Source organism: Pseudorca crassidens, chromosome 4 (genome assembly GCF_039906515.1).
Source record: "Pseudorca crassidens isolate mPseCra1 chromosome 4, mPseCra1.hap1, whole genome shotgun sequence".
Classification (NCBI taxonomy): domain Eukaryota; kingdom Metazoa; phylum Chordata; class Mammalia; order Artiodactyla; family Delphinidae; genus Pseudorca; species Pseudorca crassidens.
The window spans coordinates 146,440,481-146,466,633 of record NC_090299.1 but is presented as its reverse complement, the minus strand read 5'-3'; the positions used below and the strand labels follow the sequence as shown (position 1 = coordinate 146,466,633).

Genomic DNA, 26,153 nt, shown 5'->3' with positions numbered 1-26,153 from the left:
TTTGCTAGAGCAGCTCACAGAACTCAGAGAACATTTTACTTAACTAGATCACTGGTTTATCATAAAAGGATATAATTTGGGATAGCCAAATGGAACAGATGCCTAGGGCAGGGTATGGGGAAAGGGCACAAAGTGTCCACGCCCTCTCCAAATGCACCAATCTCCTTGAAACGCCATGTGTTCACCGACCTGGAAGCTCTCTGACTCCCATCCTTCGGCGCTTTTATAGAGGCTTCCTTACAAAGGCATGACTGATTAAATCATTAGCTATTGGCGATTGATCCAACTTCCAGCCCCTCTTCCTTCCCCTGAGGAAATCCCTAATTACACAATTAGCTCCCCTGGCAACCAGCCCCCATGCTTAGGTTTTGGTCCAAAACTCACTCAGTAACATAATAAAAGACACATTTATAGCCCTCATCACTTAGGAAACGCCAACAGTATTAGCTCTATGCCAGAAACAGGATCAAGACCGAACATATACTCCTTATTACAGATCACAATAACCCAGTGAGAAACTTGAGTCGTCTCTCTCCTGACAATTCGTGACATGAACCTTGGTTTACAGATTCCTCCTGATGGATTTATTTGGCAGAAACACATCTATATACACCCAACTGGACATGGATATATAATGTTCATTTTTTTAGAGGAAATACTTTGTCCATTCTTGCAAGAGAATGAATACAATTATTTTCCCTATCCTTGAGCAGGAGAGAAAGGCCGTTATATTTCTGAGGCCTGGGCCCTCCTTACCTTGCACGGAGGGTGTGACAGATTGAAGATTACGTGCTCTAATGATGGCTGCATCAATATGTTTATTCAATCTCATATGCTTTTCTTACCAGATGATTGACACTCCTCTCAATGGGGTTTATGTTCTCTCCCTAGAATCTGGGCCTTGACTAATGGAGATCTCAGACGTGATGCTATGTGATTGCCAATGCTAAATCATAAAACGGATGCAGTTTCTGCCTCTCACTCTTATCCTGAAGGAATATAGGGTTGTGTTTTCAGATGGAGGGGGCACTGAGGGTGAAGTGGTGTTGACAGCCACAAACTCCAACATTTTTGAGGTGCCGTCTTATACTACAGGCAGCATGTGGGCTCAGAGAACTTAGCTTTTAATCCTATTCATGTAATGGGAACAGAAACTCTGAAAGCTGTAGACTGAATAGTCAATAGTGAAAAGAGGAGGTTTGCGTCTCCCTGACCTTTTTAAACTAAACCGAGAGAGTTTTCATTTTGAAGTCTCTCCAATATCCCAAGAGTGGAAGTAGAGACAGAAGGAAAACCCAGACCACAGTAACCTTACCTTTCTCCGTGACTAAGACATGCTTTACAGGTGAGATAATATCATGAGATAGAACCAGGCAACCTCTGACCCTTTAGTTCCAGGTTGGAAAATAACTGTCTTTCAACGTGAAAGGAGGTGTATGAGAGTTTTTGATTAATGGAATAATTTCTGATTTACTCCTGTTGCCTTTGGCATCTCATTTTGAGGGTCATCAACACCAGGCAAGATACAGACAGTGAAGAGCCTTGTGGTCTGAACCGACTGCTGAAAGGCACCAGTGTTGTCTATCACAGGAGCGCAGCCATTAAGTTGCTTCCACCTCCAATCCTCACATACTGAATTCCTGATGGTTGTGTGAGGATGCCCTCTCCCCCCATACTGTAACTCCTAGGGGGCAATCTGAGCACCTCAGGATGAATTACATCAGAGAACCCCAAGCTGAGCTCAACGAGCAGTTGACACTCCTGTTTCACACCCATTTGGACCCACATGACTTCTCCAGCCAAGAATATCATGTGACCTATTGTTTTGTATTGATAAACATTGAACACTGGTAGACTTATTTTTTATCCTGCACTGACATCTGGTATTCTTTGTCATGCTCATGTTGCAGAAATCACAAACACAATAGGTCAAAGTGAAAGGAAACAACAGCCTGACATGTTTCATAGGAAAAAAAGCATTTTCTTGTACTTCCCTCAACTATTGGTTCCAAACATGACTTAGGGGTTTTGGATAAAGGAGGAGGTTCATTTCTATATATCGTATCTCACCATATATCATCTCCTCATGTTGTATATACAGATTTTATATACTATATATTTTACTATTTTTCTTTTCAGTGTTCATTCACTCAATTATTTTTCATGGTACTACCCACTTAAAACTTTCACATCTCATCAATGCATGTGTGAAAATGTACATTCAAGTTTACCAATATTGTGATAGTCTAGTGACAAATAATTTGTGACATAATACAAGATACTATAAATACGTAGGAGTGCAAATATACACTGTGACATTCTAGGCACTGCGTTTTCCTGTTTCCATCCTCTAACTTCTAGCTTGAACTCCAGAAACAGGGTCAGAGCTTCATCTTCTGGGCTCCTATAGTAACTGATAATAGCTCCACTGTGGCCTTTTTGATACTGTTGTGTTTTGTGGTTTATGTATCTGGGAACCCATTAAAGGTTAGAGTGTGGGTCTATTCACATTTTCAACACCTGCGTGTCACATATGTGCTTAGTTCAGGTGCCTAATTTATGTTTACTGAAAGGACGGCTCTTCTGATGTCATTTGAAAAAAATCTATTACGGTTTCTTAGGTTAAGATTCTGGTTGACATTTGACTTAGTGGAGAAAAAGTCCCCCAATTATGGACAGAGTTGGTTATTATGCCCTGGAAAGTTCTCAGAAGGAGATATGGTCTGTTTCTGCTTTTTTAAAATTGAGAATTTACCTGCCAAGTCATTTGTGTCTCTGTGCTTATCTCTTTAGTATTTCTAATGTTTTTTCCAGAGAGGAAGTATTCATACACTGTGTCTGCCTTCCTTTCTTTCTTTAGGCACATCAAAAATGCCGATGGTTTCTATTCTGTTGCAATATACAGCCTTGGAAGATAAATCAAAAACCTTCTCAAAATGAAATGATTATATCACTTACGAATTCGTAATTACTTTAAATGTCTCAGTCCACATTTGGCCAATGCTATTAGGATTAGTATCTTTAAATGAACGTTTCACCTTCAAGTGAAAAAAGAAGTTGTACCAGGCCTTGGTTCTGTCATAATGGAGGATGTAATTTAAAATTTATACCTTCCAATAATTATATTAATTATTTCAAAATGTGCTCAAGGCTTGTTCATATATTTCATGAGTTACATTTCGAAAGCTCATAAAAATTTAAATTAATTATTACAAACACTTGTGAGGGTAGAAAGCAATCTCACTTGCTAGGAGACAAGAAATAACTTTTGGTCAATTTGTGTAACTGTAATTCAGATTGCACATAGAATGCCTTCATACACCCAGATCTATCTTTTCCCCTTTTCCCAGAAAAGGGCAAGTAATTTTGTACAGTTTCAGTAAGTATTCTCCTATTTCTTTTTGCAGTCTTGGCATAAAATTACTCATTGTGATTGTGAATATGAGATTTGCATAGAGTATGAATGGATATTTTGGTAACTTAACCTGTTTTTTTCTTCCTCCTATCTTCCACACTACTTGGAGGAAATATATTTAAGTGACCCTCATTGTCTTCTAGAAATAATTGTCCCCCCCCTTTTTTTTTTAATATTCCACCCTTGGTTTGAGAAGATTTGTTACCTTTATGAGGGATGCATCACTTAACACTTCAGAAGCCTGAGTTAATAAAACTTTGCAAGGGGTAATAGAAGAACGAGTTAGGTCATAATGAGAAAACCACTAGGTTTTATTGAAGTAGTATCTAACATCCTGGTAATTCCTATTTTTTTTGTCATCAGCATTTTGTGTACAGTAAGGCAGCCTTAGTGAACTAGTTACGTAAGTAGATGATAACACTGAGCTTGAGTGGGTTTGAATCTTGGTGCCAACACCAACTAGCTATATGCACTTTATCTCCCTGCATTTCATTTCATCTGTAAATTGCATTTCAGCTTTCATAGGTAAAATGCGCAACGTAACACTACTACTTACATCACAGAGTTATTGTGAAGAGTAATAAGAAACGTATATAAGAAACTTAGAATAATGACCAGTATGCAGTAAACACTCAATATACCTGAGCTACTATTATTAACAGCAACAGTCTGGAAAAAACACACTAAAGTATAATCATGTATATATAAATTTAGTTGTGAGCAAGGGACAAATAATACTAATTGTCCCACTTTGTGAATGGGGAAGATGAGGCACATGATTTCATTAAACCTTTATCCTAAGAGCCCTGGGAAGCACAGGTACCTGAAGACATCTTGTAACAACCTAGTGCCTATTTCATACCAGGAAGCTTCTTTACTAAAATGACACTTTATCATACAGTATAGAAAATCCTACCTGCATATGAGCTACATTACTTACACCAAATGGTTTTCCAATTTTATGGAGTATTCTCCCTAAAGGGAGGTGAGAATCATAAACTAATAATACTGGAGGGTGAGGCAGCACAGCTGGATGTAGCCAGCCAAAAGAGAAAGAAATTTATCTTAAGTCCCATGTTTTATCATTTAAAAATGGGCACTCTGTCCTTTGATTCCTCCAACAGTCAAATGCTGGAAGGAAACAGTTGGCATTTTCAAATTGGGTAATTGAGGAGAATTCCATAAAGAGATTTACACGGATGTAGGTAGGTTTTAGGGCAATCACAAAACAGTCATGCAGTACCAGGGGTCTCGACACAGGGTAGGGTCCAGGACATCCCTCTTAGGCCTGAGGTCAAGGGCAGGAACAATGACCAGGAGCCCGCCTAATGGAGAGGTCTGTCTGGCAGGGGTTTCAGCTTGGTTGAGCGTGACACAGCCAACACAAGGCCTACCAATGGGGCCAAGCCGGGAAATAAACGTCCCAGCCTTACTGTCTCTTCTCCCTGCCACCCATCTCCAGCCAGCAAGTGGACAGGCTGAAAGCAGTGGGTAGAAGCATGGCAAGGGGGCTTGTGGTACCCACCCCTCCAAGTCAGCCTCCAAGTGCACAGAACGGGACGAGCGAGGGTGAAGCGTGGATGGGGAAGAGCAGAGGGGAGATACCCAGCGTAACTACAAACATCTATGTTCGCGTCAGTGTTAAAGTGACTCAGGTACTCACCCATTAAAGCTACCATCAGGAAGCTGAGCCCCTGGGAGCTGTGAGAACAAAGAAGAGAAAGGGAAATCTCTCCCAGCAGCCTCAGAAGCAGCGGATTAAAGCTCCACAATCAACTTGATATACCCTGCATCTGTGGAATACCTGAATAGACAACCAGTCATCCCAAATTAAGGAGCCCTGTGGATGAAAGGCTCTTGGGGCTGCAGCCAGGAGTCAGTGCTGTGCCTCTGAGGTGGGAGAGCCAACCTCAGGACACTGATCCACAAGAGACCTCCCAGCTGCACATAATATCAAACAGCAAAAATTTCCGAGAGATCTCCATCTCAACGCCAGCACCCAGCTTCACTCAACGACCAGCAAGCTACAGTGCTGGACATCCTATGCCAAACAACTAGCAAGACAGGAACACAACCCCACCCATTAGCAGAGAGGCGGCCCCAAATCATAATAAGTCTACAGACACCCCAAAACACACCACTAGACGTGGACCTGCACACCAGAAAGACAAGATCTAGCCTCATCCACCAGAACACAGGCACTAGTACCCTCCACCAGGAAGCCTACACAACCCACTGAACCAACCTTAGCCACTGGGGACAGACACAAAAAACAACAGGAACTACGAACCTTCAGCCTGCAAAAAAGGAGACCCCAAACACAGTAAGATAAGCAAAATGAAAAGACAGAAAAACACACCGCAGATGAAGGAGCAAGATAAAAACCCATCAGACCTAACAAATGAAGAGGAAATAGGCAGTCTACCTGAAAAAGAATTCAAAATAATGATAGTAAGGTTGATCCGAAATCTTGGAGATAGAATGGACAATAGAATGGACAAAATGCAAGAATCAGTTAACAAGGACCTAGAAGAACTAAAGATGAAACAAGCAACGATGAACAACACAATAAATGAAATTAAAAGTACTCTAGATGGGATCAATAGCAGAATAACTGAGGCAGAAGAACGGATAAGGGACCTGGAAGATAAAATAGTGGAAATAACTACTGCAGAGCAGAATAAAGAAAAAAGAATGAAAAGAACTGAGGACAGTCTCAGAGACCTCTGGGACAACATTAAACGTACCAACATTCGAATTATAGGGGTTCCAGAAGAAGAAGAGAAAAAGAAAGGGACTGAGAAAATATTTGAAGAGATTATAGTTGAAAACTTCCCTAATATGGGAAAGGAAATAGTTAATCAAGTCCAGGAAGCACAGAGAGTCCCATACAGGATAAATCCAAGGAGAAATATGCCAAGACACATATTAATCAAACTGTCAAAAATTAAATACAAAGAAAACATATTAAAAGCAACAAGGGAAAAACAACAAATAACACACAAGGGAATCCCCATAAGGTTAACAGCTGATCTTTCAGCAGAAACTCTGCAAGCCAGAAGGGAGTGGCAGGACATATTGAAAGTGTTGAAGGAGAAAAACCTGCAACCAAGATTACTCTACCCAGCAAGGATCTCATTCAGATTTGATGGAGAAATTAAAACCTTTAGAGACAAGCAAAAGCTGAGAGAGTTCAGCACCACCAAACCAGCTCTACAACAACTGCTAAAGGAACTTCTCTAGGCAAGAAACACAAAAGAAGGAAAAGACCTACAATAAAAAACCCAAAACAATTAAGAAAATGGGAATGGGAACACACATATCGATAATTACCTTAAATGTAAATGGACTAAATGCTCCCACCAAAAGATACAGATTGGCTGAATGGATACAAAAACAAGACCCATATATTTGCTGTCTACAAGAGACCCGTATGCTAACACATATATATGGAATTTAAGAAAAAAAAAAATGTCATGAAAAACCTAGGGGTGAAACAGGAATAAAGACACAGACTTACTAGAGAATGGACTTGAGGCTATGGGGAGGGGGAAGGGTAAACGGTGACAAAGCAATAAAGAGGCATGGACATGTATACACTACCAAACGTAAGGTAGATCGCTAGTGGGAAGCAGCCGCATAGCACAGGGAGATCAGCTCGGTGCTGTGTGACCGCCTGGAGGGGTGGGATAGGGAGGGTGGGAGGGAGGGTGACGCAAGCGGGAAGAGATATGGGAACATATGTATATATATAACTGATTCATTTTGTTGTGAAGCTGAAACTAACATACCATTGTAAAGCAATTATGCTCCAATAAAGATGTTTAAAAAAAAATAAAAAATAAAAAAAAAAAAAAAAAAAAAGTTGTTTATACTAATAGTAAGAGAAAATAAAATAAAAAAAAAAAAAAAAAAAAAAAAAGCTACCATCAGATGTTTCAGGAAAATTGATACTTCAGCATGGAAGGCTTCCTGTTTCCTGGTTTGGATAGCAAAGAAAGAAACAAACCCCTGACTGAGCAACTCATCTTTGGCAATTTCGAATCCCTAAGTGAGAGCTGTATTACTTTTCCATTGCCATGTAACAAGTTACCAGGGTCTCAACCACTTAAAACCGTACACATTTGTTATCTTAACAATTTCTGTAGGTCAGAAGTATAGGCCTAGCGTGTCTGGATTCTCCTCCAAGTCTTGTCTGACTGAAATCAAGGTGTCGCAGTTCTCACCTGAGTTTGGGAGTCCCCTTCCAAGCTCACTGGCTGTTGGCAGAATCCATTTCCTTGCCGGCATAAGGCTGAGTCGTTGTTTTCTTCCAGTCATCCCAAGGCGGCTCCTCTCAGCCCCTCGAGGGTATCCCAGTTCCTTGCCACGTGGCCTCCTCCTTGCCAGCCAAATGGGATGCTTGCTTTCTCCCAGGCCAGATGGAATGCGTCTCTCCGACTTCTGGGACCGGCGTAGGGCGAGGGGGGGAGGTATCTTTTAAAGGGCTCACGTGATTAGGTCTGGCCCAGGCAGATAATCTATTTTAAGGTCAGTTGACTTGGCACCTGAATTACATCTACAAAATCACCCCACAGCAGTGCTTGATTGAATAACTGGGGGAAGGTGCGCGAGTATCAGAGGCCAGGAATCTCCAAGGCCATCTGAGGATTCTGCCTGCCTCAGTGGGTCTGAATAAATGGAAGAGGAATCACCTGGGACTCTGTCTCCAAAAGCCGTGGAAGGTCTGGTGTGGTTGCTGACCTCTAAAACCTGGGGAGCTTTGGGGCCTCTGGACTAGCTGCAAATGCAAATGCAGATGCTCTCAGGGGCCAAGCAGGAAGCAGGGCTCAGTCACATGAACTTCCAGTATTTTCTGTGCACACAAAGCTTTATGTCAGGTGGCAAGGTCATCATTGGTGACATCGTCTATTTCAGTTTGGGGAGCCCTCCTTGATTCAGCAGGCCCAGGTCATTCAAATTGCAAATGCAGTCTCAACGCAAATTTCAAATGCCCAGTCTCATGGGATAATCACTATTCTGTTTACAATTGTAAGTTCTCTCCTTATCAGCCAGACCCACAGACCCACATGAAGAAGGGGGCTGTGATTTGGATTCTTGTTTCTTTCCACCCCTTAAAGATTCTGTTTCTGCCAGAGAATCTGGATGAAGACCAGGGAGAGACAGGAAAGGATGGGCTCTGGAAAGGTCATACTTTCCCGATGTTGCACTCTCTCGCAAGGGTTACATCGAACCCGCCCTCACGTGCGTTCTGTGGATTCTTCAGAGAGCCCACCTCCGCCTCCCCTGCGTGCAAACACGTGCTGCTCCTGGGCGCATGCGCACACACCCTGGCTCCCTTCTGCCCACGCACACCTCACCAGGGATCTCCAACTTGCATATTTTTTTAGGCAGGTGAAGTACTCTCTTCCAGCTCTTGGATGTAAAGCTCAAACCCTGTGAATCTGAATCCGTTGTCGCCTCCAACAGCATGCAGCTGTGGCGGACAGAGATTCGTTAGTGGAGTCGAGCATATTTTCGTACGTTTCTGATGCTCGCTTGTGCAGTTTGACAAATCTCTCTGTTGTATTCATCTTTTTGTAACTGATTTGTAGGTGTTCTTCCTATTTTTCTAGATTCCAATATTTTGTCAGATATCACTTCTCTTTTAATTTGCATATGGAATCTTTTATCATCTCTCAGTTTTAAATATTCGAGTAAAGTTACCAGTTGTTCCCCATTTTTTCCTCCTTTTTTGAATTGGTAATATTTTAATTAGCATTTAACTTTATATTTAAAAAATCATATTTGATGTGACAAAGTTAAAATCTTTTACTAATTCTTAAGGATCTGATAACGCTAAACGTTTGAATAGTGTTATCCTTCTGTTTTAAACAAAAAAGGGAAATATGCTTAAAGTGACAATTTAGGTATGTCATAGTCATGTTTAAAACCATTCTTAGTACTTTTCTAGATTTATAAAAAGCTTACTAAATAGAAGAAAATAGCAAAATGCCAGCCTTTTTTATAATAGAACGGTAACGTCAAGCAAAGAACACAAAGCTCAAAGGAGCAGGGGAAGGAACTAAAATCTGTTTTACCTGTGGCAGTTAATCCTCACAGGTTTGCAAAGTATGTATTGTTTAGCTTCAATTCACAGGTGAATGCACTGAGCCTCAAAACGATTAAGGGCCCGGGCCAAGGAATTTAGCTTTAATGCTGAAATTTGAACCCAGGATTCCTTAGTTCTAAGCCCGGGTACTTACCACTATATCTTTTTGAGACTCCGTCTCAAGTCAACACTGAAAAACTATTGCCTGAAAAAAACGTGCATCTATATACAATACCTCCCAGGGTTGAGATATGTGTGGAAGTGCCCAGCAGAATACTTAGCCCTTGGCCATTCCTCTTTGTATTGACTTTAGGCAAAAAGAACACGGATAATAAGCGAATTCTTTCCAACATGTTAAGAAGTCTTATCTTGCTTCGAAACACCTAGAATATCGTCGACAATGACATTCTGCTTAGTTTTTTTTCTTTTTTTCTTTTTGAATGACAGGCCAAGGTTCCTGTGCAGTTTGATTGAGAGGTGTCAAGCGGGAATGAAAAAAAAAGGCGTAGGAAGATATCCTCTCTTGGAAGCTAATACTCCCACCAGAAATCTCTGAGCGCTTGCAGCTTTCATCCTGATAATACGAATTTCTACTGTGTTAGTCCTGCATGATATATTTAGAAAAACCGGCTGCAGGACATTAAGATAATTCAAAGGGTCTAAACAATTTAGAACTCTGTAACTTAGCCCACTGATGGTCTAGAATGGTGTGGAGGAAAATCAAACAATGTTGGTGTTCATGAGTTCATTAAGAATATATGCTAGACTGAAAGCGATCCTATATGGTTTACAAAAGGCATAGGCTTCACAAGAAATAAGAGGTATTTTGAGTTCACAATCAGTCCAGTGAAACTGGATTATGCTAAGGCTGTTCTTGTGTTTACTACTTAACATTAAAGATGTGGGTGAGTGAGAACCGTTGGCTGGAAATGGCACCTAATGATAGGAGTGCCTGCTGGTGGGACATAAACAGCTAGAGGCATAAGACAAACCATCTCAGCTCCCCTGAGGACCCTTGCGTCATCTGACGTCTCCGCGAACAGCATTTATATCTTTGGAAATGCACGAAGTTGAATTTGCCAGAATGAATGTCTAAGTAGGCAAGAGTCAGGTAATGGCAGCTTCAGGACATTGTTTTAGGCTGAAATGGTCTGTATGTATCCATATAGAGTTGTTGGAGGGAGAGCATGGCCCTTGGAAGTTTGGAAACAGTCACTGTTTAAAGTTCATGGAAAATTCACTACATCATTTTTTGAGATTTGGGGTTAATAAATTTTATATCTATACAGCTGTCCAGTTCTTCAGTGAATTGAACACAGATTCAAGGAGGCAAAAGGGGATCTAAATATATTATTAGTTTTATTAATGACTAATCTGGATTGGAGGCCATGGCTAGGTTTTCTGTCTCCTTCTAGGAACCTAAACTGTGGGATCCAGATTTATTTACCCAGGAGTGGGCAGAAAAAGCTGAAATCACACAGCAACACACCTGGGCGGCCATGGGCAGAGGCATGAGACCATATAAGCCTGAATATAGGTTTCCATGCCTCCACAGGAGTAGATGTACCCTGTAACACCCCCACCCCCCCGCCCCCGTATTTCCATGGATGTCAACCTCTCATCACCTCTCACGGAGCAAAAGCAAAAGTTCATACGTGCACACACACACACACACCACCGTGCCATTGAGAGCAGGGAAAACCACTGCCTCTGATGACCTGCAGGCACTGTTGATTCCATAGGAATTCTATTTTAATCAAAGGAATAAACCCGTTCATTGTAAATACTTGCAGCTCCACTGCAGATACCTAGCAGAAGTGTGTCACACTGAAAATCAACTGATTCTAAACATCTAGGGCTAAGAGAACAATTTTGACAGCAGTGGCAGAAACAATAACAACAAAAAACAAAGACTGTAACTTTTTATCTATATTACATTTATTTTGGAAAGTAAAATGCAAAAAAATCATATTTGACATTTTTTTCAAGGGTAAAACTAAGTCATCACTTGAATTTCATTCATTCATCTATTCAAAAATCAAATCCAAAATGAGGGTGGATGTGTAATTTCAAAATCTTGATCTATCATAACATTCCAACTTTTCTAGCAAATGAAATTTTATTGGTAGGTCAATTTCCTTCTGGAGATGGGGGCTTTCTTAAATAAGCAATTTAACGACCTTTGTATAGCAACATCATGAAAAGACATAACTTTAGATTCTAATGTTGATACATTCATAAATGGAATTTCATTTTAAATATTACCGTTTCTTCAGTGATTTAACATCACACTACAGTTTGGGTCTTTCTCTTTTGAGTATTTACACACATAAATGATACTTATATTGACAGCTATAATTTTTCTGGTTGGCACTTAAATTAATACCTATCTTCCAAAATAATTACATAAATTTATCTTTTAAGCAACAGTAGATATTGACATCAAGATTTCATGTATGCTGCTCTTATGAAGAAGAAGGTTTTTAGTAGTTAAAAAACACAGCTAGCTATAGTTGTAAACGTAGTGTCCTTATGGTTGTTAACCTTTTCTTTTTAAATCTAAGATATAAAGATGGCACATTCAGTCTTTAAAATATGAATATGTGTTAAATGGTATTATTAACTTTCTACTGAGAAGTGGTTATATTTGTACTTTGCCACACAGAATTTTCTCTTAATGGGCAATTCTGATATTTCTATTCATAACTTCAACCTAATATCCAGCCAACATAATTTTTAGTGTCAAGGGATCAGGGTCAAATCGTATTAGGTTTTAGGAACCAGATCAGACTTTTTGATGTCTAGTAGAGTACTTCCTTTTCAAAGAAATGAGAGAAACTAAAACAACATCGATTCACTGATGGGAATTATGATAAATTGACAAACGTCATCCAGTGTTGGCATTTGCTGGCTAATGACTCTAATCTTGTTATCCAGTCCATACAGTATCACCTGTTGTCAATAACAGTAATTCATTTGAGTCCATCTTAAGGAAATCCTAATTGCTAGTATCCTGTTATTCTACCAGCATCATCTATAATTTTAAAAAATAAAATTTTTACTCTATGACTTCTCTTTGGCGTTGCTAAACGTTGTTTTGCTGATCTCAAGAGAATAACGCCTGCAACCGTGCTTCACTTCGATTATACACTCTTGAAATCTAGGGATACGTCTCTAAAATGTAGGGCTTTTATCAGCCTGTGCAAATAAACATACTAATAAATGCACAAATGAAGTCTATGAAACATAATTGGTTTTCCCTGGTGTTTGACATTTCCACATATAAAATTAGGTGCTTAAAGAACAGCATTCAATCTTTGAAGCCGCTCAAGTACCTGTCTGTGCCTCAGTAAGATACCAACTAGATTTTCGTGACTCAGTGGGTCTGGGCTTTCCTAAGCGCCAAATCTGCTACCAGGGAGTAACACCATTTAATGGGGAGCATCTGATCTGATATTAATATATGTAAAACAGAACAGTCATGAAAAGATGCAGTTTTCAATTAGTTGTTTTAATTCGTGATTGATTTAAATATACCAGTATGAATAAAATGCATTTATGTGTGCATGTATATGTGGGTAAGCTATTTACAGTTGTTACGTATACATTTTTATGTGTAGAAAATGACAATACACATTGATTAGCCCTTTTGAGGCTTTTGAACAACTGTTTCTTCTTCCTGCTTTCCTGCACTGCTTTGAAGATTTAGTTAATTCATACAAGGTATGTACACAATCACACCCATAGTATGTACACCCTAATCACACACTTAACACAGAGAAGATGTGTGAGCAATGTAAATCAACCCAGTGGTCAAAGAACTGACCTTACCTGTGACTAAGGGTGGGGACTTAGCCCTGGTATTTAGTAACATGCCAATGAAATGATGACTACGTTCAACCTTTGTGATAATTATGTTATCTACTCTTGGGGAGGATTAAAAGAAAAAAACAACAGCCATTTCTGACCTTCAAAAATGAAAGGACAAATTCTGTTAGTTAACACACACCCACACACACCCACACCTACACACACACACACTTGTGTTGGTTTTATTCACTTTCAGCTGTGTGCCTACCTAATGACAGAGCTTGGCCTTAAAATGGGATACAGTATGTTATTGTTTTCTACACATAAAAATAGAAAACCAACGACTTACAGACTGTACACACTTACAGAATGTACTGACGTACCACAACCACTACAGTGTAATAATGCACAACATAGCGTTCGCACGTTAGTACAGCAGAGATAAATACATTTAGAAATGTAGTAGTAATTGTTAGTATATTTCCTTCTTGAGTTTTCAGGCCCTGTTGACCTTTCTCGACCTCAGGCAAAGGTATTTCCAGATGCCCTTAAAAACAAGAATTAGCCTTTCCTCCCCTGTAGGGACTGAGGAGTATGATTGTAATACTGCAATCTCCTGATCTACCAACATCATCTTAAGACATGACAGAAAGCATTATGGAAAATAATTTACTCAAAGCTGTGGTTAAAATAAATGCCAAGAAGTCTAAACTGAAATCATTAAGAGATACTGATAAACATGGGTAAGCCCCCTTTGCTCATTTCATAGTTTGCTCTGTTACATAACCCAAAAGCAATATGAACCAGAAAAAAAAAAGTTTAACTGCTCAGAAGTTTTGCTGAAGAATAATTTAATTTTCAGAGGAACAAAGGGTCATGCTAGCAGCAATGTTAAAAATCAAGCTATCATTTTCACCCTGAAGTAAGACGATGACCTACCCACATCTTAAGAGACTGAGAAAGAAGTTAGCATTTCTCCCACATTTAATTCTCCTCAACACGCTTAAGTCACCAGGGTATCTCTCGTCATAATTATCACCATGCCGGTTGATCATCAGTATCTTTTCCTGAAGTGTAAAATATGTGATCTTTATTCCAGCCAATCGATTTTGAGCTTGAACCCAAAAGGATACTTGATGAAGAATTAGTATTTAGAAACGCCCATCTGGAACATCATTTTCTGTAAGGCATTATTTCAGGCCCCTTTTGATATGAGTACTCTCATTTTAGTTATTTTGCATTTGAGAACACTTTTTTTTTTTTCATAGCTAAGGCTGGTAATCCTCTAGGCAGAGTTAACTGAATTCCTTTCCTACAGGCTAGTGTCCAGGAAGAGTAATTACCAGACACTTAACCCTCCATTTCAACCAAGTTTCAGGTTGGAGCTGTCTTGAGTTTTAAGCTAGCAAGATTCTTGGTGATTCCTTCGGTCTTGGCTAGGGTTAAGACAGAGCTGTTAACCATAAAATCTAACGCTCACGAGTGCTGTACCTCTTTATGGAGCTCCTAAACGAGTTTTTCCGGCAAGAAAGCAGACATTATGCCTTTTCTTATGTTACCCTGTGGGTTACGGTCAGTCTTAATGGAGCAAACCATAATTATATAATGGTGCGCCCATGACAGATGCACTTGCTGGTATAACTGCCTCTTTTGGGCACATTATTGCTTGGCTTTAATTTCATTATCAACAGTCTTTATTCTCATGATGAGTAACTGAGATATCTGAGTCTTAAAAAAAAAACACACCAAACTTGGGAATAACATCTTGTTGCACCGTTCTGGCCTCCACAGTCATTTCACCAAGGCCTGCTGTTATTTCAATGTCCTTTGTAATTATCACCTTGATTTACCTAATAGCCAACAGTAATTTTTCAGGGTTTGTTGTTGTTGTTTTTAATCTACACATATATACAGATGTATTGGATTTGCTCTGAGAGAGGTTAACTGGTTGTGGCTAGTGAGTAGTTTAGCTGGTGAATGTTCACAGTTAAGAGCAGCTGTAATGAACTCGGGCAGATGTCACTGATGGCGAGACAGAATTTTTCCACCTCCATCCAACTTCATTTATGTCCTTGGCTATTGCAAATCAAGTTTATTTCTGTAGCCAAGGAGAATTTGTTGTTTCCAAGCATAGGATAAAGTTTAAGGAAATCTGTTTCAGTCTTTCGACTATTTTTTTTCCCTTTTGCAAAAATGTCTAAAATTTTGTAGACATCGTTAAGCCCATGTGTCTGCACAGATGACATTTATAATTACTCAGCCGGTTGCAGAATTTCATTAAGAAGGATATAGTTACAGAGATGGACAGGAGATTCGGCATATCACCTGTTATTTGCAGGTGGCAGCAGCTGACCCACCTGTGGAGAGATTCAACCAAAGGGGCCATACATGGAATCAAAGAACATTGCTAACAGAAAACAAAATGCTCAGATATGAATATAAAATAGCAAACACTGAGGCAGACATGGGCAAGACTTGTGATTCACGGTGTAGACAAAACAGGGGTAGAGACAAGACGGTCAGCTCAGTTATCCGAGATACTGCTGAGTTCATTGTATTACTATCACAAAGGGAAGTTCACAGGCTTCATTTCTCAAATACCACTTAGGACAAAGCTGGAGAGAGTAAACAGCGCCATCTCCATGGCAGCATTGTAGACGATTAGTAAGTCAGACAGGTAGAGGCCTACACAAGGCTACAAGGGCCCAATTTTCAGTAAAAACACATATATGCAAATCTTACCCTAATGTATTGTTTTTCTTTATACTGATTCTTAAAAAGTAGACAAGGGATGTGGTAAATTATGTGGTACTAGAAATGGACACATTTTTTAACACTTGCACAATATGTAGGAGGAAGAGAAGACAATTTCTCACATTTTGGCAGCAAAACGGTAACGAAGTGGATACAACAGAACCAAACAATTTACATTAACAGCATACTCATATATGTCCTCTGTAAACAAATTTTAAAGTCACATCGTATTCTAGTCTTCACGTGGTATATATACAGGTATTCCCCGAATGATAGGAACTCCTAGAGATGAGAGGAAGAACATTAGAATAAGCTGGGAACTATAAAACCCTGATACTCTGAAATGCAACCCAAAGCTGTTTTCCTCTTCTGCTATCTACTTTCAGATAAGCTCTTATTAAGAATTTGGTTCCAAAATTCAACCTCTAGGTATACGTTACACATGCATATTCAGTCCAATTTACTTCAATTATGATATTTAACCTATAACATGGAAAACAATGGTATCCAAAATAATAAATATTAGACAATTCTATAGATTAAACGTCATCAAAAATCAAATTGTAGTCAATATAGCTGACTTGTCAAGGTAGGAAAACACAGTAATAATTTTTATAAATATTTTTATAAATTTTGGATGCAAACAAAAAGGTTTCTGGTTAACTTTCTGGTTAACAAAATGTTTAACTTATACCACTGATCCAAAACACAAAGCTTAATTAGGATTTTACTGTATAGAAAGTAGCTGGTCTGTGGCATCACGGGTAATAATCCAGAAAGACATAATTAGAAAAGTACTGGAGATACATAGATATGACAGTTGAAGGGATCACATTTTTCGTATAGTCATAAAGATAGAAAAATCACTATTTAAATTAAAAATTCTAATATTCACTGGGTAAGCATCTTCACATTTTAAACATTTAGATATTCGAACTCATCTCTCTTTTGCTACTGGTTTAAAAAATATCTTATACTTATTTACTTAATAAAATATCTCCTCCATTTATATCAACAACTAAAATGCATTAAAAAGGACCAAAACATAACTAAAAGAAATTAAGGAGAGAAACAGCTTTTAACCCAATGTGTGTCATGCAGGTAAGCAAAAGAAGAGCAAGTTCAAAGACTGTGCCATGAAAATTATTTTGAAACTTCATTTGTTGAATGAAACTACGGAACCACAAATGATGTCCTGAATGTGTACGCTGTGCCACAGATGGAGGTGAAAGAACGTTTTCAAATCAAGGTTTTGTCCTGAGGGTCCTTAGGGGATCAAAATGCGGAAACGCTGCCGTCTTAAATGGGCTCCTGTTCACTGGAAGAGCTACTTCTGTGACTTGTTTTTCAAAGCTGTCCCTTCTATAAGATTCAGTAAGCGAGAAGAGAGCTTTTGTAACATTTTGTGACAGTCTTTAGAGCGTGGTGAAGATCGAAAGTAAAAAATTAAAGGTTAAGAAGTCAAGGTTAGCTTCAGTCCCAAAGAAAACCAGCTACAGTGACTCCATCACCCATTAAGCTTTCATTTGAGGGGCATAACTACAACACCAAATTCAGTTTTAATTTATTGAATTTTCTTAATTTATTTTTCATGTGTGACCAGTGCCTACAAGTCTCTTCAGCCTCTGTTTCCTTTTACTATTTATATAAATCATGTGGTTACTCCAAACTCATGAAAACAAATATTATTACCAGATGCTGAATTCTTCCTTTTCTCCTCCTATTTTAATGCAGGGAACAGCCTGTTCCAGCCAGTTCAGAGCAGAGGGTGACCTGGGGCCCGCCCATCTGGAATGGGTACTGCTGACAGCTGCCACTGTGTACAGAAGGTGTTCTCCGTGTGTACACAGCATGTGTGAGGGAGACAGCCAGTGAGCGAGACAGGGGGAGTTTACATACTGGCAAAGGCATCTTCTACAGAAGTGACATGAACACCACGACACATGGGTATTTAAGGCCCAAAGAGAGAGTTTTAGACTCAATTCATTAATAATAATTTGGCCGCTAATTTGATGGTAATTTCTACTTTAGATAGCCTTTTTACTAGAGGCCAATCGGTGAGAAACTGAAACATGTGCTTTATTAAAAAATTCATTGTAAGTTTCAAGTCTAACAACTCTAATTGCCATTCTCCGGCTCTGAGAATGCTGTGACTGGTCTACTTATACAGGCTTCATCGACAGTCCAATGGCTTTGAAAGCAATCAATGTCTATTTACTAATTTAGGTTATGTCCAGTGTAGCCTGTGGTGTTAAAGCTTACGTATGAGATCCAAGCACCACCATATATTCAGAATCTTCAAAAGAGAATTAAAAAAAAAAAAAAGCCGAAACAGACACTGTGCATTTACTGCACAAATGGCATTTATGAATCTCTGGAGAGAGAATACTGCTAATCAAGGGCCCCTCCAAGCTCTAACAGTGATTTTCTAGAAGCAAGGTGGAAACCAGCAACCTCCCTGCAAGTCCAGGAGGGGAAGCCTTTCAAGGACCCTCGCTCACTCCCCTCTTCCTCACTACCCTGACTCAAGCCACTGTTGGTCACCCCAGCCCAGTGCCCTGCACAGCACTCACGGGCCCCAGGGACACGCTCCCCTTATGGAGACAGGAGAGGGCTCAGCTCAAACAGGTGCCTGTGTTCTCAAGGACCAAGCCCACCCAAAGCTCAAAGCATGTTTTTGTAAAGGCGGCTTCTTTTATTGGGTTTGAAGGATGAGATATGATGGTATTTCTCTTAAAATCAAGAGGCTTGCAGAGGTTACCTTTTTACCACAGATTAGACGTAAGTAATTAGACGATATTAGCCTACATACAAAAACAGTAAGCGAGCTCATTTCTATTTGACTCCATTTTCTATGAGAAGCTACTGAACCAAATCAAAACAAAAAAATGCATCCTGTTTACAGGAGTTTCAGTTAAACCTGTTGTTTTTGTTACTCAGGAGGCTTTCTTTTTTTCAACACAGAAAAACGTGTTTGGTAATTGGCTATTTCTAATTCCTTACCAGAACCATAACTTTCTCAGTAGAATGTCATCGGAGAACACCTGAACAACATACGATTTAGCATTATCAATAATTTGAGGACTCTCTTCAAGAATTCAGTCGCGCGTACTTCCTCTAGGGTAAGGAAATATGAATTTAATCTAGTTACAATCACAGAGATGACCCTTTCCTTCAGTGCAGGAAAATGTGTAGATATAAATTCATGTTTTATGTGGGCAGTAATCATAGTCAAATGCTGTGCTAATTTTTCCTAATATGACTTTCTTACGTTTATTAACGGGTATAACAAGGTTCATCAAAAGGGTTATCTGCAGATGTTTACAAATATGACTTCATATTTGGCATTTTATGCATTTAAATGCTTTTTTTAATATCTTCTGGCCGAGGAATGAGTCAAATTTGTTTCCTTTTTTTTTTTTTTTTTTTTTTTGCAGTACACGGGCCTCTCACTGTTGTGGCCTCTCCCGTTGCGGAGCACAGGCTCCGGACGCGCAGGCTCAGCGGCCATGGCTCACGGGCCCAGCCGCTCCGCGGCATGTGGGATCTTCCCGGACCGGGGCACGATCCCGTGTCCCCTGCATCGGCAGGCGGACTCTCAACCACTGCGCCACCAGGGAAGCCCTGTTTCCATTTTTTACATGGTATTTCTCACCACCTACTTGAGTTTTGTGTGGTATCAGCATTCTTATTGCAATGGACTAGAAAGTATAACCGTGTTTTCACTAAGAGTGTTTTTGCTATTTTTAATATAAAGCAGGGATTTTAATGGAAATACCACAGTGTGATAAATTGAGTGAGTAATACAAAATGACACGGGGAATGATCATGTTATTCTATAAGCAACATCATAGTAAAAAACCCACTGAATGTTATTTCCTCTTAATTAAGGTCGTAAACCTTCAGTGAAGTTTGCTTCTTCTCTTTCTTTCAAACTGAAATGATGTATTATTTATGGACCCCCAATCCAAGGACGCCACAATCCTTAACAGCAGTTTCCTCAAGTTAATGCTTTCTCTTCCTGGTCTCTCAGAAAACACTAAGCTTTGACATAGACAGAGGGCTATCTATGAAGACCGTGAAAGCACACAAGGGCTCCCGTACATGTTCCTTTTCAATCTAATACAGAAGAAGGAGCAGGACGAATGCAGCAGTTGGGCCGTCGGAAGTTCTGCATCATGGACTGGAAAACACTGGGCTGCCTGCCTTTGAGCTTTTTATTGGAAGAAGTATCCGAGGAGATGGATCTCCGGCTCTGGCTGCTTTGAGATTTGATTAATTTCTCGTGTTCCCTGATTTGTCGTTGTAAATGGTTCTGGATGGCGACGCCCAGGGACTCTGGGTCCAGGGAAGCGCCGTACACCTCCCAGGTCATGCCCTGCTCGTCCCACACCACGTCCCGGACACGCTTGGACTGTTTCAACTGCAGCCTGGCGTCAGCACCCAGGTGCTTTTTCTTCTCTCCCGGAGTGAGTCCCACCTGGGCGGCAGCTGCCGTCACGTTTAACTTCTGCTCCTTGAGGAACTCGCTGACCCGGCTGGCCCGGCGGGGACTGGCTTTGACGGAGCGAGAAGGGGTTCTCTTGCCAGAACCGGGACTGGAGTCCCCCATGGAATCAGACGGCAGGCTTAGGCTGGTGGCTGTCTTGGGCTGTCTGTTTTCTTCCACGCCGCCCTCCTGGCTCCTCCTAACTGGGGAGGGTGTAGGGCTGGCAGCTGAGGCGGTGCCTCTACTTTCTTGGGATTTAGGATTGAGCAGTACAGTTTTGGCCTCTGCCCTTGCCCTCGGGTCCAGGATATCGGTGCCAGAAGATTCTTGTTCTCTTACTATCTGAGGAGATGCAAGCTTCTTCTCTCTTGTGTCCCCTTGATTCGTGAGATCCGAGTTCCCAGACTGGTCAGCTCTGCTGGCAGGGCCACAAGAATTGGAGAGTTTCCAGTCTGGGTCCGGTTTGTGGCCATTGGTGGCTTCCGCTGCAAACTCAGATGGCTTCGTTTCAAATTTCCCTAATCCGTGACTTGTTTCCGCTTGACATCCTGCACTGATAGAAATCTGGTCACTGAGGCTAGCTTTCAGGGAGGTAGAATTAGTACCCAAAAGCTGTCTAGAGGCGGGCTCTTGCCCCACCTGGGTCATTCCCGCTGACCTCCCATCTTCTTTACATGTAGCCTGAGCGTTACTGGATGCCACGTGGATTGATGAGGTTTTAAGGACCTCAGCCGGTAGGCTCGCTGATTTACCTTCCCCCCGGAAAGCTGCAGAAACAGCTGCAGCTGACTGGATGTGCACCTCTGGCGTGATGCCAAGGCACTGACCCGCCTCCCGGGGGGCTGGGGTGCTTGCAGACAGCTCCACCGTGTGGCTTACGCGGCCACTGTCGCGGCAGACGACACGCAGCTGCTCCTGTTCGAACTGCTCTGGAGCGGGGGTTTCCTTTAAGAACGCAGTGAGAATGCTGGGGCTGGTAGACACTGATCTGCTCTCGACACTGGCCACCGCCTGCACCTCAGCATCTTGCTGAGCCCTGGGGGGGACCTCCTTGATCTCATTTTCAGCTTGGCTGGTCATCGTACTCACTTCTCTGAACCTTGCCCCCTGAGGCTGTGCTGGCGGCAGCATCTTCTCTGGATCCGAAGGAAACACCGACCCTTCGCTAGGGAGGTGGGATGATTGGGGTGCCACCGAAGTCACGGCCTGGGGGTCTGAGGTCGTGGGAGAGGGTGGTCTGTTCTCCGAACATCTAACTTCTCTGGCTGGAGATTCACAGGACCTTGTCTGGGAATCGCAGACGGTTTGCTGCCTTGCCCCTTCAGGTCCACCTACAGGAGCAGAGGCGGGACTGAACGCCTTGGCTGCTGTATCTGCAGGTTGCACCATTCCCTGGATTGTTTCTTGAGAAGGAGAATAAGCGGGCACCTGATCTTTGCCACGGATCCCTCCCACCGGACAACTTGACTTCTCAGCTTGCTCTCCGTCTGCAGTTCTCTGTGATTTCACCAGGGTGTCTTCAGGTCCTGATGGGAGGCTGGAGTTGGGCTGGTCCCCTGGGATGGCCGGGTGGGTGTGCTGATTGGCTGGTATGGTGAATGCTACGTGTATCAGATCCTTTCCTGCCGCAGAACACGGGGCTGGCGCTGCGGGCTCCCTGCTCCCTGGCAGCTGGGTATTGCCAGGAGAGTTGAACGTGGGCGATGCCTTCCCCACCTCATTGACAATGCCAGCAGACGACATGGCTGGCTGCGCGGCCTCATCCTCACTGGCCTGCATCAGGGCCTCAGCAGCTGTCCTGGGACTGAGGTCTGGCTCTGCAGGAGTGCCAGAAAGGCCATTGGTGTTCCTACCCAGGACGGCTGGTTGAGGCTGAGGTGAAGCAGCCTGAACCTCTCCCAGGTCCTCTTCTTTTCCAGAAGCTGCAATCAGGGAAGTTTTAGCCGATCGCAGAGGGTCAGGTACAGTCCCCATGGAATTTCTCTTCGGGAAAATCTCAGAGCTCTCCCCTGAGCAGCGCTCCCACTGGGAAGCAGTCGTAGCTCACAGTGAAGATGCAATCAGAGATGATTCCTCTGAAGGACCAATCTGTGAATCAAGGAAACAGTACCATTAATACAGTATTTGCGGATTGAAACTACACCAAATTGTCACTTGTATGAGATCTCATAAGCCCATGAAAACTTCTCTTCCCATATCTCTTGATATAAAAATAGATCTTGGGAAGAAAGATTCTGGAAAAATTATTTTAATTATACAGGTATTATTTTGATATATTAGTTTCTGCTTGCATCCCATCGCTGTCTAGCAAATAGGTTTTTAACGTATTTACCTATGCACTTGATAACTACCTCATTTGAGTAATCCGATTTACCAGGTATCAGAAAATCCTATAAAGCTACTGTAATCAAATGAGTAAGTATTGAAATGGGCCTAAACAGATATGCGGAATAGAATATCTCGAAATAGATCCAGATATAAATGAGGATTCAATATATGATAAAAAAGGCATTTCAATTTGGTGACAAAAGGATGCGTTATTTAATATAAGGGGCTGGCAAACTATTCAACCAGAAGAAAAGAAAACCAGATCTTTATCTTACACCAATTCCAAAAATAAATCTTAGATGGACTTAGAGAGATTGAAGGTTAAAATGGAAAATAAATAAACAAATAATCCTGTTAAGAACATGTAGGATCATAAATGTAACCCAGGGGCAGGGTAGGAAGGCTTCTTTTGGCAAAGGCAGAAAATACAAAATCTATGAGAGAAAGCATCAGCATAGGTGACTTAAAAATGATAGAAGAATGAGTGTAGGGGAAGATGGCGGAAGAAAAAAAAAAAAAAAAAATGACAAAATTTTTGCATATGGCAAAAGATGACGAACAGATACGATAGGTTTAAAAACGTTTGCAACCCTGGAGGACAGGCAAAAATATCTGTAATACAGCAGAAGCTCTTAAAAACGTACAAGGAGACAAAATAATCCACTGGAAAAATGGATAAAGAATATGAAGGAACAGTGTGCAAGATAGGAAATCCAATAGCCAACAGTCTTATGAAAAGATGATCAAATTCATTTGTACTCAAAGAAATGCAAATAAAGTAACAAGGAGATTTTACTCTACACCAATTGCACTTGCAAAAACTTAAAAAAAATGTTATAACAGCATGGCCTGCGGAGATCTAGTGAAGGGAAGTATTTTCATTAATTGTATGTGCAAATGTGTATTGTTGCAGCTTTCTTAGGGAAGCAGTTTTGCTTTTTTTTTTTTTTTTCAGTTTTGCTTTTAAAACTAAAAATACACACGTCCTTGACTCAGTGATCCTATCCATAGAAATAAAATACCAGCATATGTAGATATACGTACAAGTATGTTTATTGAAGTACTATTTGTAGAGACAAGAGATTCAAAATAAACTGATCTCCTTGATTAGGTGGGAAGGCAGAATAAATCATGACAAAGCTCTACGGTACAGCATTATACAACCATTAAAATAAACAGTTAATTAGACTATAACTTTTCACTTGGGAGAAATTTCCCCAAGGTATGGCTGAATGAGAAAAGCAAGGTACAGAGAAGAATATACATGTTTTCATTTCTGTAAAACAATGACCTAAAACACTACATATGTATGTGTTATGTGGGTGTGTACAGATGTGTTTGTGTATGATTATGTAAATTCTAAAAATATACAGAATGAGACATACTAGGTGGTAAATGGAGGGAGTGTGATGACTTTGGAAACAGGGAAAAAGAGATGGAGGTATCCAAAAGTATTTTGGATTTTAAAAGTACATTTTAAAAAGTATATCTGAATTTTTTAAAGTATTTATGAAAATTTATTCATGTGAGTTTATGCATAAACATTTTTTAGAAAGGAAAACCAGACTCCAGCAATGGTTCAGAAATTAGTAGATGACTGTTTTAATATTACCTCTATCACTCATAGGTTCTGTGACCTCATGGGAATCACTTAATCTTTCTGCACCCCAAATTAACTCATTGGCGAAATGAATTATGTGATTTCTAAGGACTCTTCCATATCCAAAAATCAAAGATCCTACTGTTTTGCATGTGTTGGATAATAAATCAAACAGCACAATCTTAACTTTAGCTTTAGGGTCAAAGTAAGGCAAAGGCAAATCTGGTTGAGCCCAGATTTTGAAAATAAATAATTTTATATTTTGGTTCAATGTTATTTGGCTGATCTATCATATGACATCTAACAATAAATCCAACTTATCTTCTTCCCCAAACCAGCTCTTCCTTCTAACTTCATTATTCGTATTAATGGGTTAAATATGCTTGGTCTTGACAGCTTTCTGCTCATTCAAACCATGTCCCCAGGTTTATACTCCATTTCTTCCTTTCTGAAGTTTTCTATCGCAATCACTTGTTCTGGCGCCAGCCCATCTTTCCTCTTGCTCTTTCGTACCTGTCTTTATTATACCTTTAGTCCTCTCTCTGAGCCCCTCATCCTCAAACAGCCTACCCATTCTTCAAAGCCCCACTTAAATCCCATATCCTTTCTGAAAGCCTTCTGAGGCCTTTCAGGTCATAAAGTCTCTCTCTCTTTTCGAAATCCTACAGCTATGGTCATCTGCGTCCTTTGTATTGTGCTTTTTATGTACTGTTTTTGTACTGCTGTCACTTGTATAAATGCCTCATTTCTCCCAAAGTCCTTCAAGTCTCAGGAGGGAAGGGAAATAGCTTATTGATTCTTTTCTCTTCACTCCACAGGACACAGTGCAGGGTCTTGTGCACAAAAAAGGTGTGCATTGATTCCATTTCCCTCCAAAATGGCCATTATTAAGCCCTGCCGAACTTCAAAGTAATAAAAAAATTTAACCCATGGCATGAAATATTAATGAAAACACAATTTATAAGAGTGCTATTTTTAGAAATAAGAACATGGTTGTATCTTATTTTTGAGATTTTATGTATCTGTAATCCAGGTTTAGACAATTAAAAACAAGTACCTTGGCCACCTGCTACAGAATGCTGGAAGGTCTAATAAACCCAGGAGGACAGAACATCTCCCGTGTTACTCGGCTGGAGCCAAGAAGCCTGGCTTGCCAAAGGCGACTGTAAAATACGAGCACCTCAGAGTTCAGCAGCTGAAAGTTGAAAGACTTAGAAAAGACAAGGGACTTCATTAAACTCTCAGGAGTCACTGAGTTTACCCCCATTTCCCACAGAGAGCTGATTGGACTGGTTTATTTTGGAAAGGATGTTTTCTTTTGTTTGCTTTGTGAATAGTGGCTAAATTATCCATCAATTCAAGAATCAAGAAGAGGGACTTCCTTGGTGGTGCAGTGGTTAAGAATCCGCCTGCCAATGCAGGGGACACGGGTTCGAGCCCTGGTCCGGGAAGATCCCACATGCCGCGGAGCAACTAAGCCCGTATGCCACAACTACTGCGCCTGCGCTCTAGAGCCCGCGAGCCACAACTACCGAGTCCACGTGCCTGGAGCCCGTGCTCTGCAACAAGAGAAGCCACCGCAATGAGAAACCCGTGCACCGCAACGAAGAGTAGCCCCGGCTCGCCGCAACTAGAGAAAGCCCGTGCGCAGCAACAAAGACCCAAC

The 26,153-nt window shown here is 40.9% G+C and overlaps 1 protein-coding gene across 1 annotated transcript in view; it reads right to left on the bottom strand.

Moving 5' to 3' along the window:
- Nucleotides 1-14,540: 14,540 nt before the first annotated feature.
- Nucleotides 14,541-26,153, bottom strand: part of GPRIN3 (GPRIN family member 3) — a 70,735-nt gene continuing 59,122 nt past the window's right edge. Inside the window, exon 2 of the mRNA XM_067736970.1 lies at nucleotides 14,541-22,647. Coding sequence (XP_067593071.1) covers nucleotides 20,185-22,533 — 2,349 coding nt within the window. The 5' untranslated portion in view covers nucleotides 22,534-22,647 and the 3' untranslated portion in view covers nucleotides 14,541-20,184. The remainder of the gene's footprint in view (nucleotides 22,648-26,153) is intronic.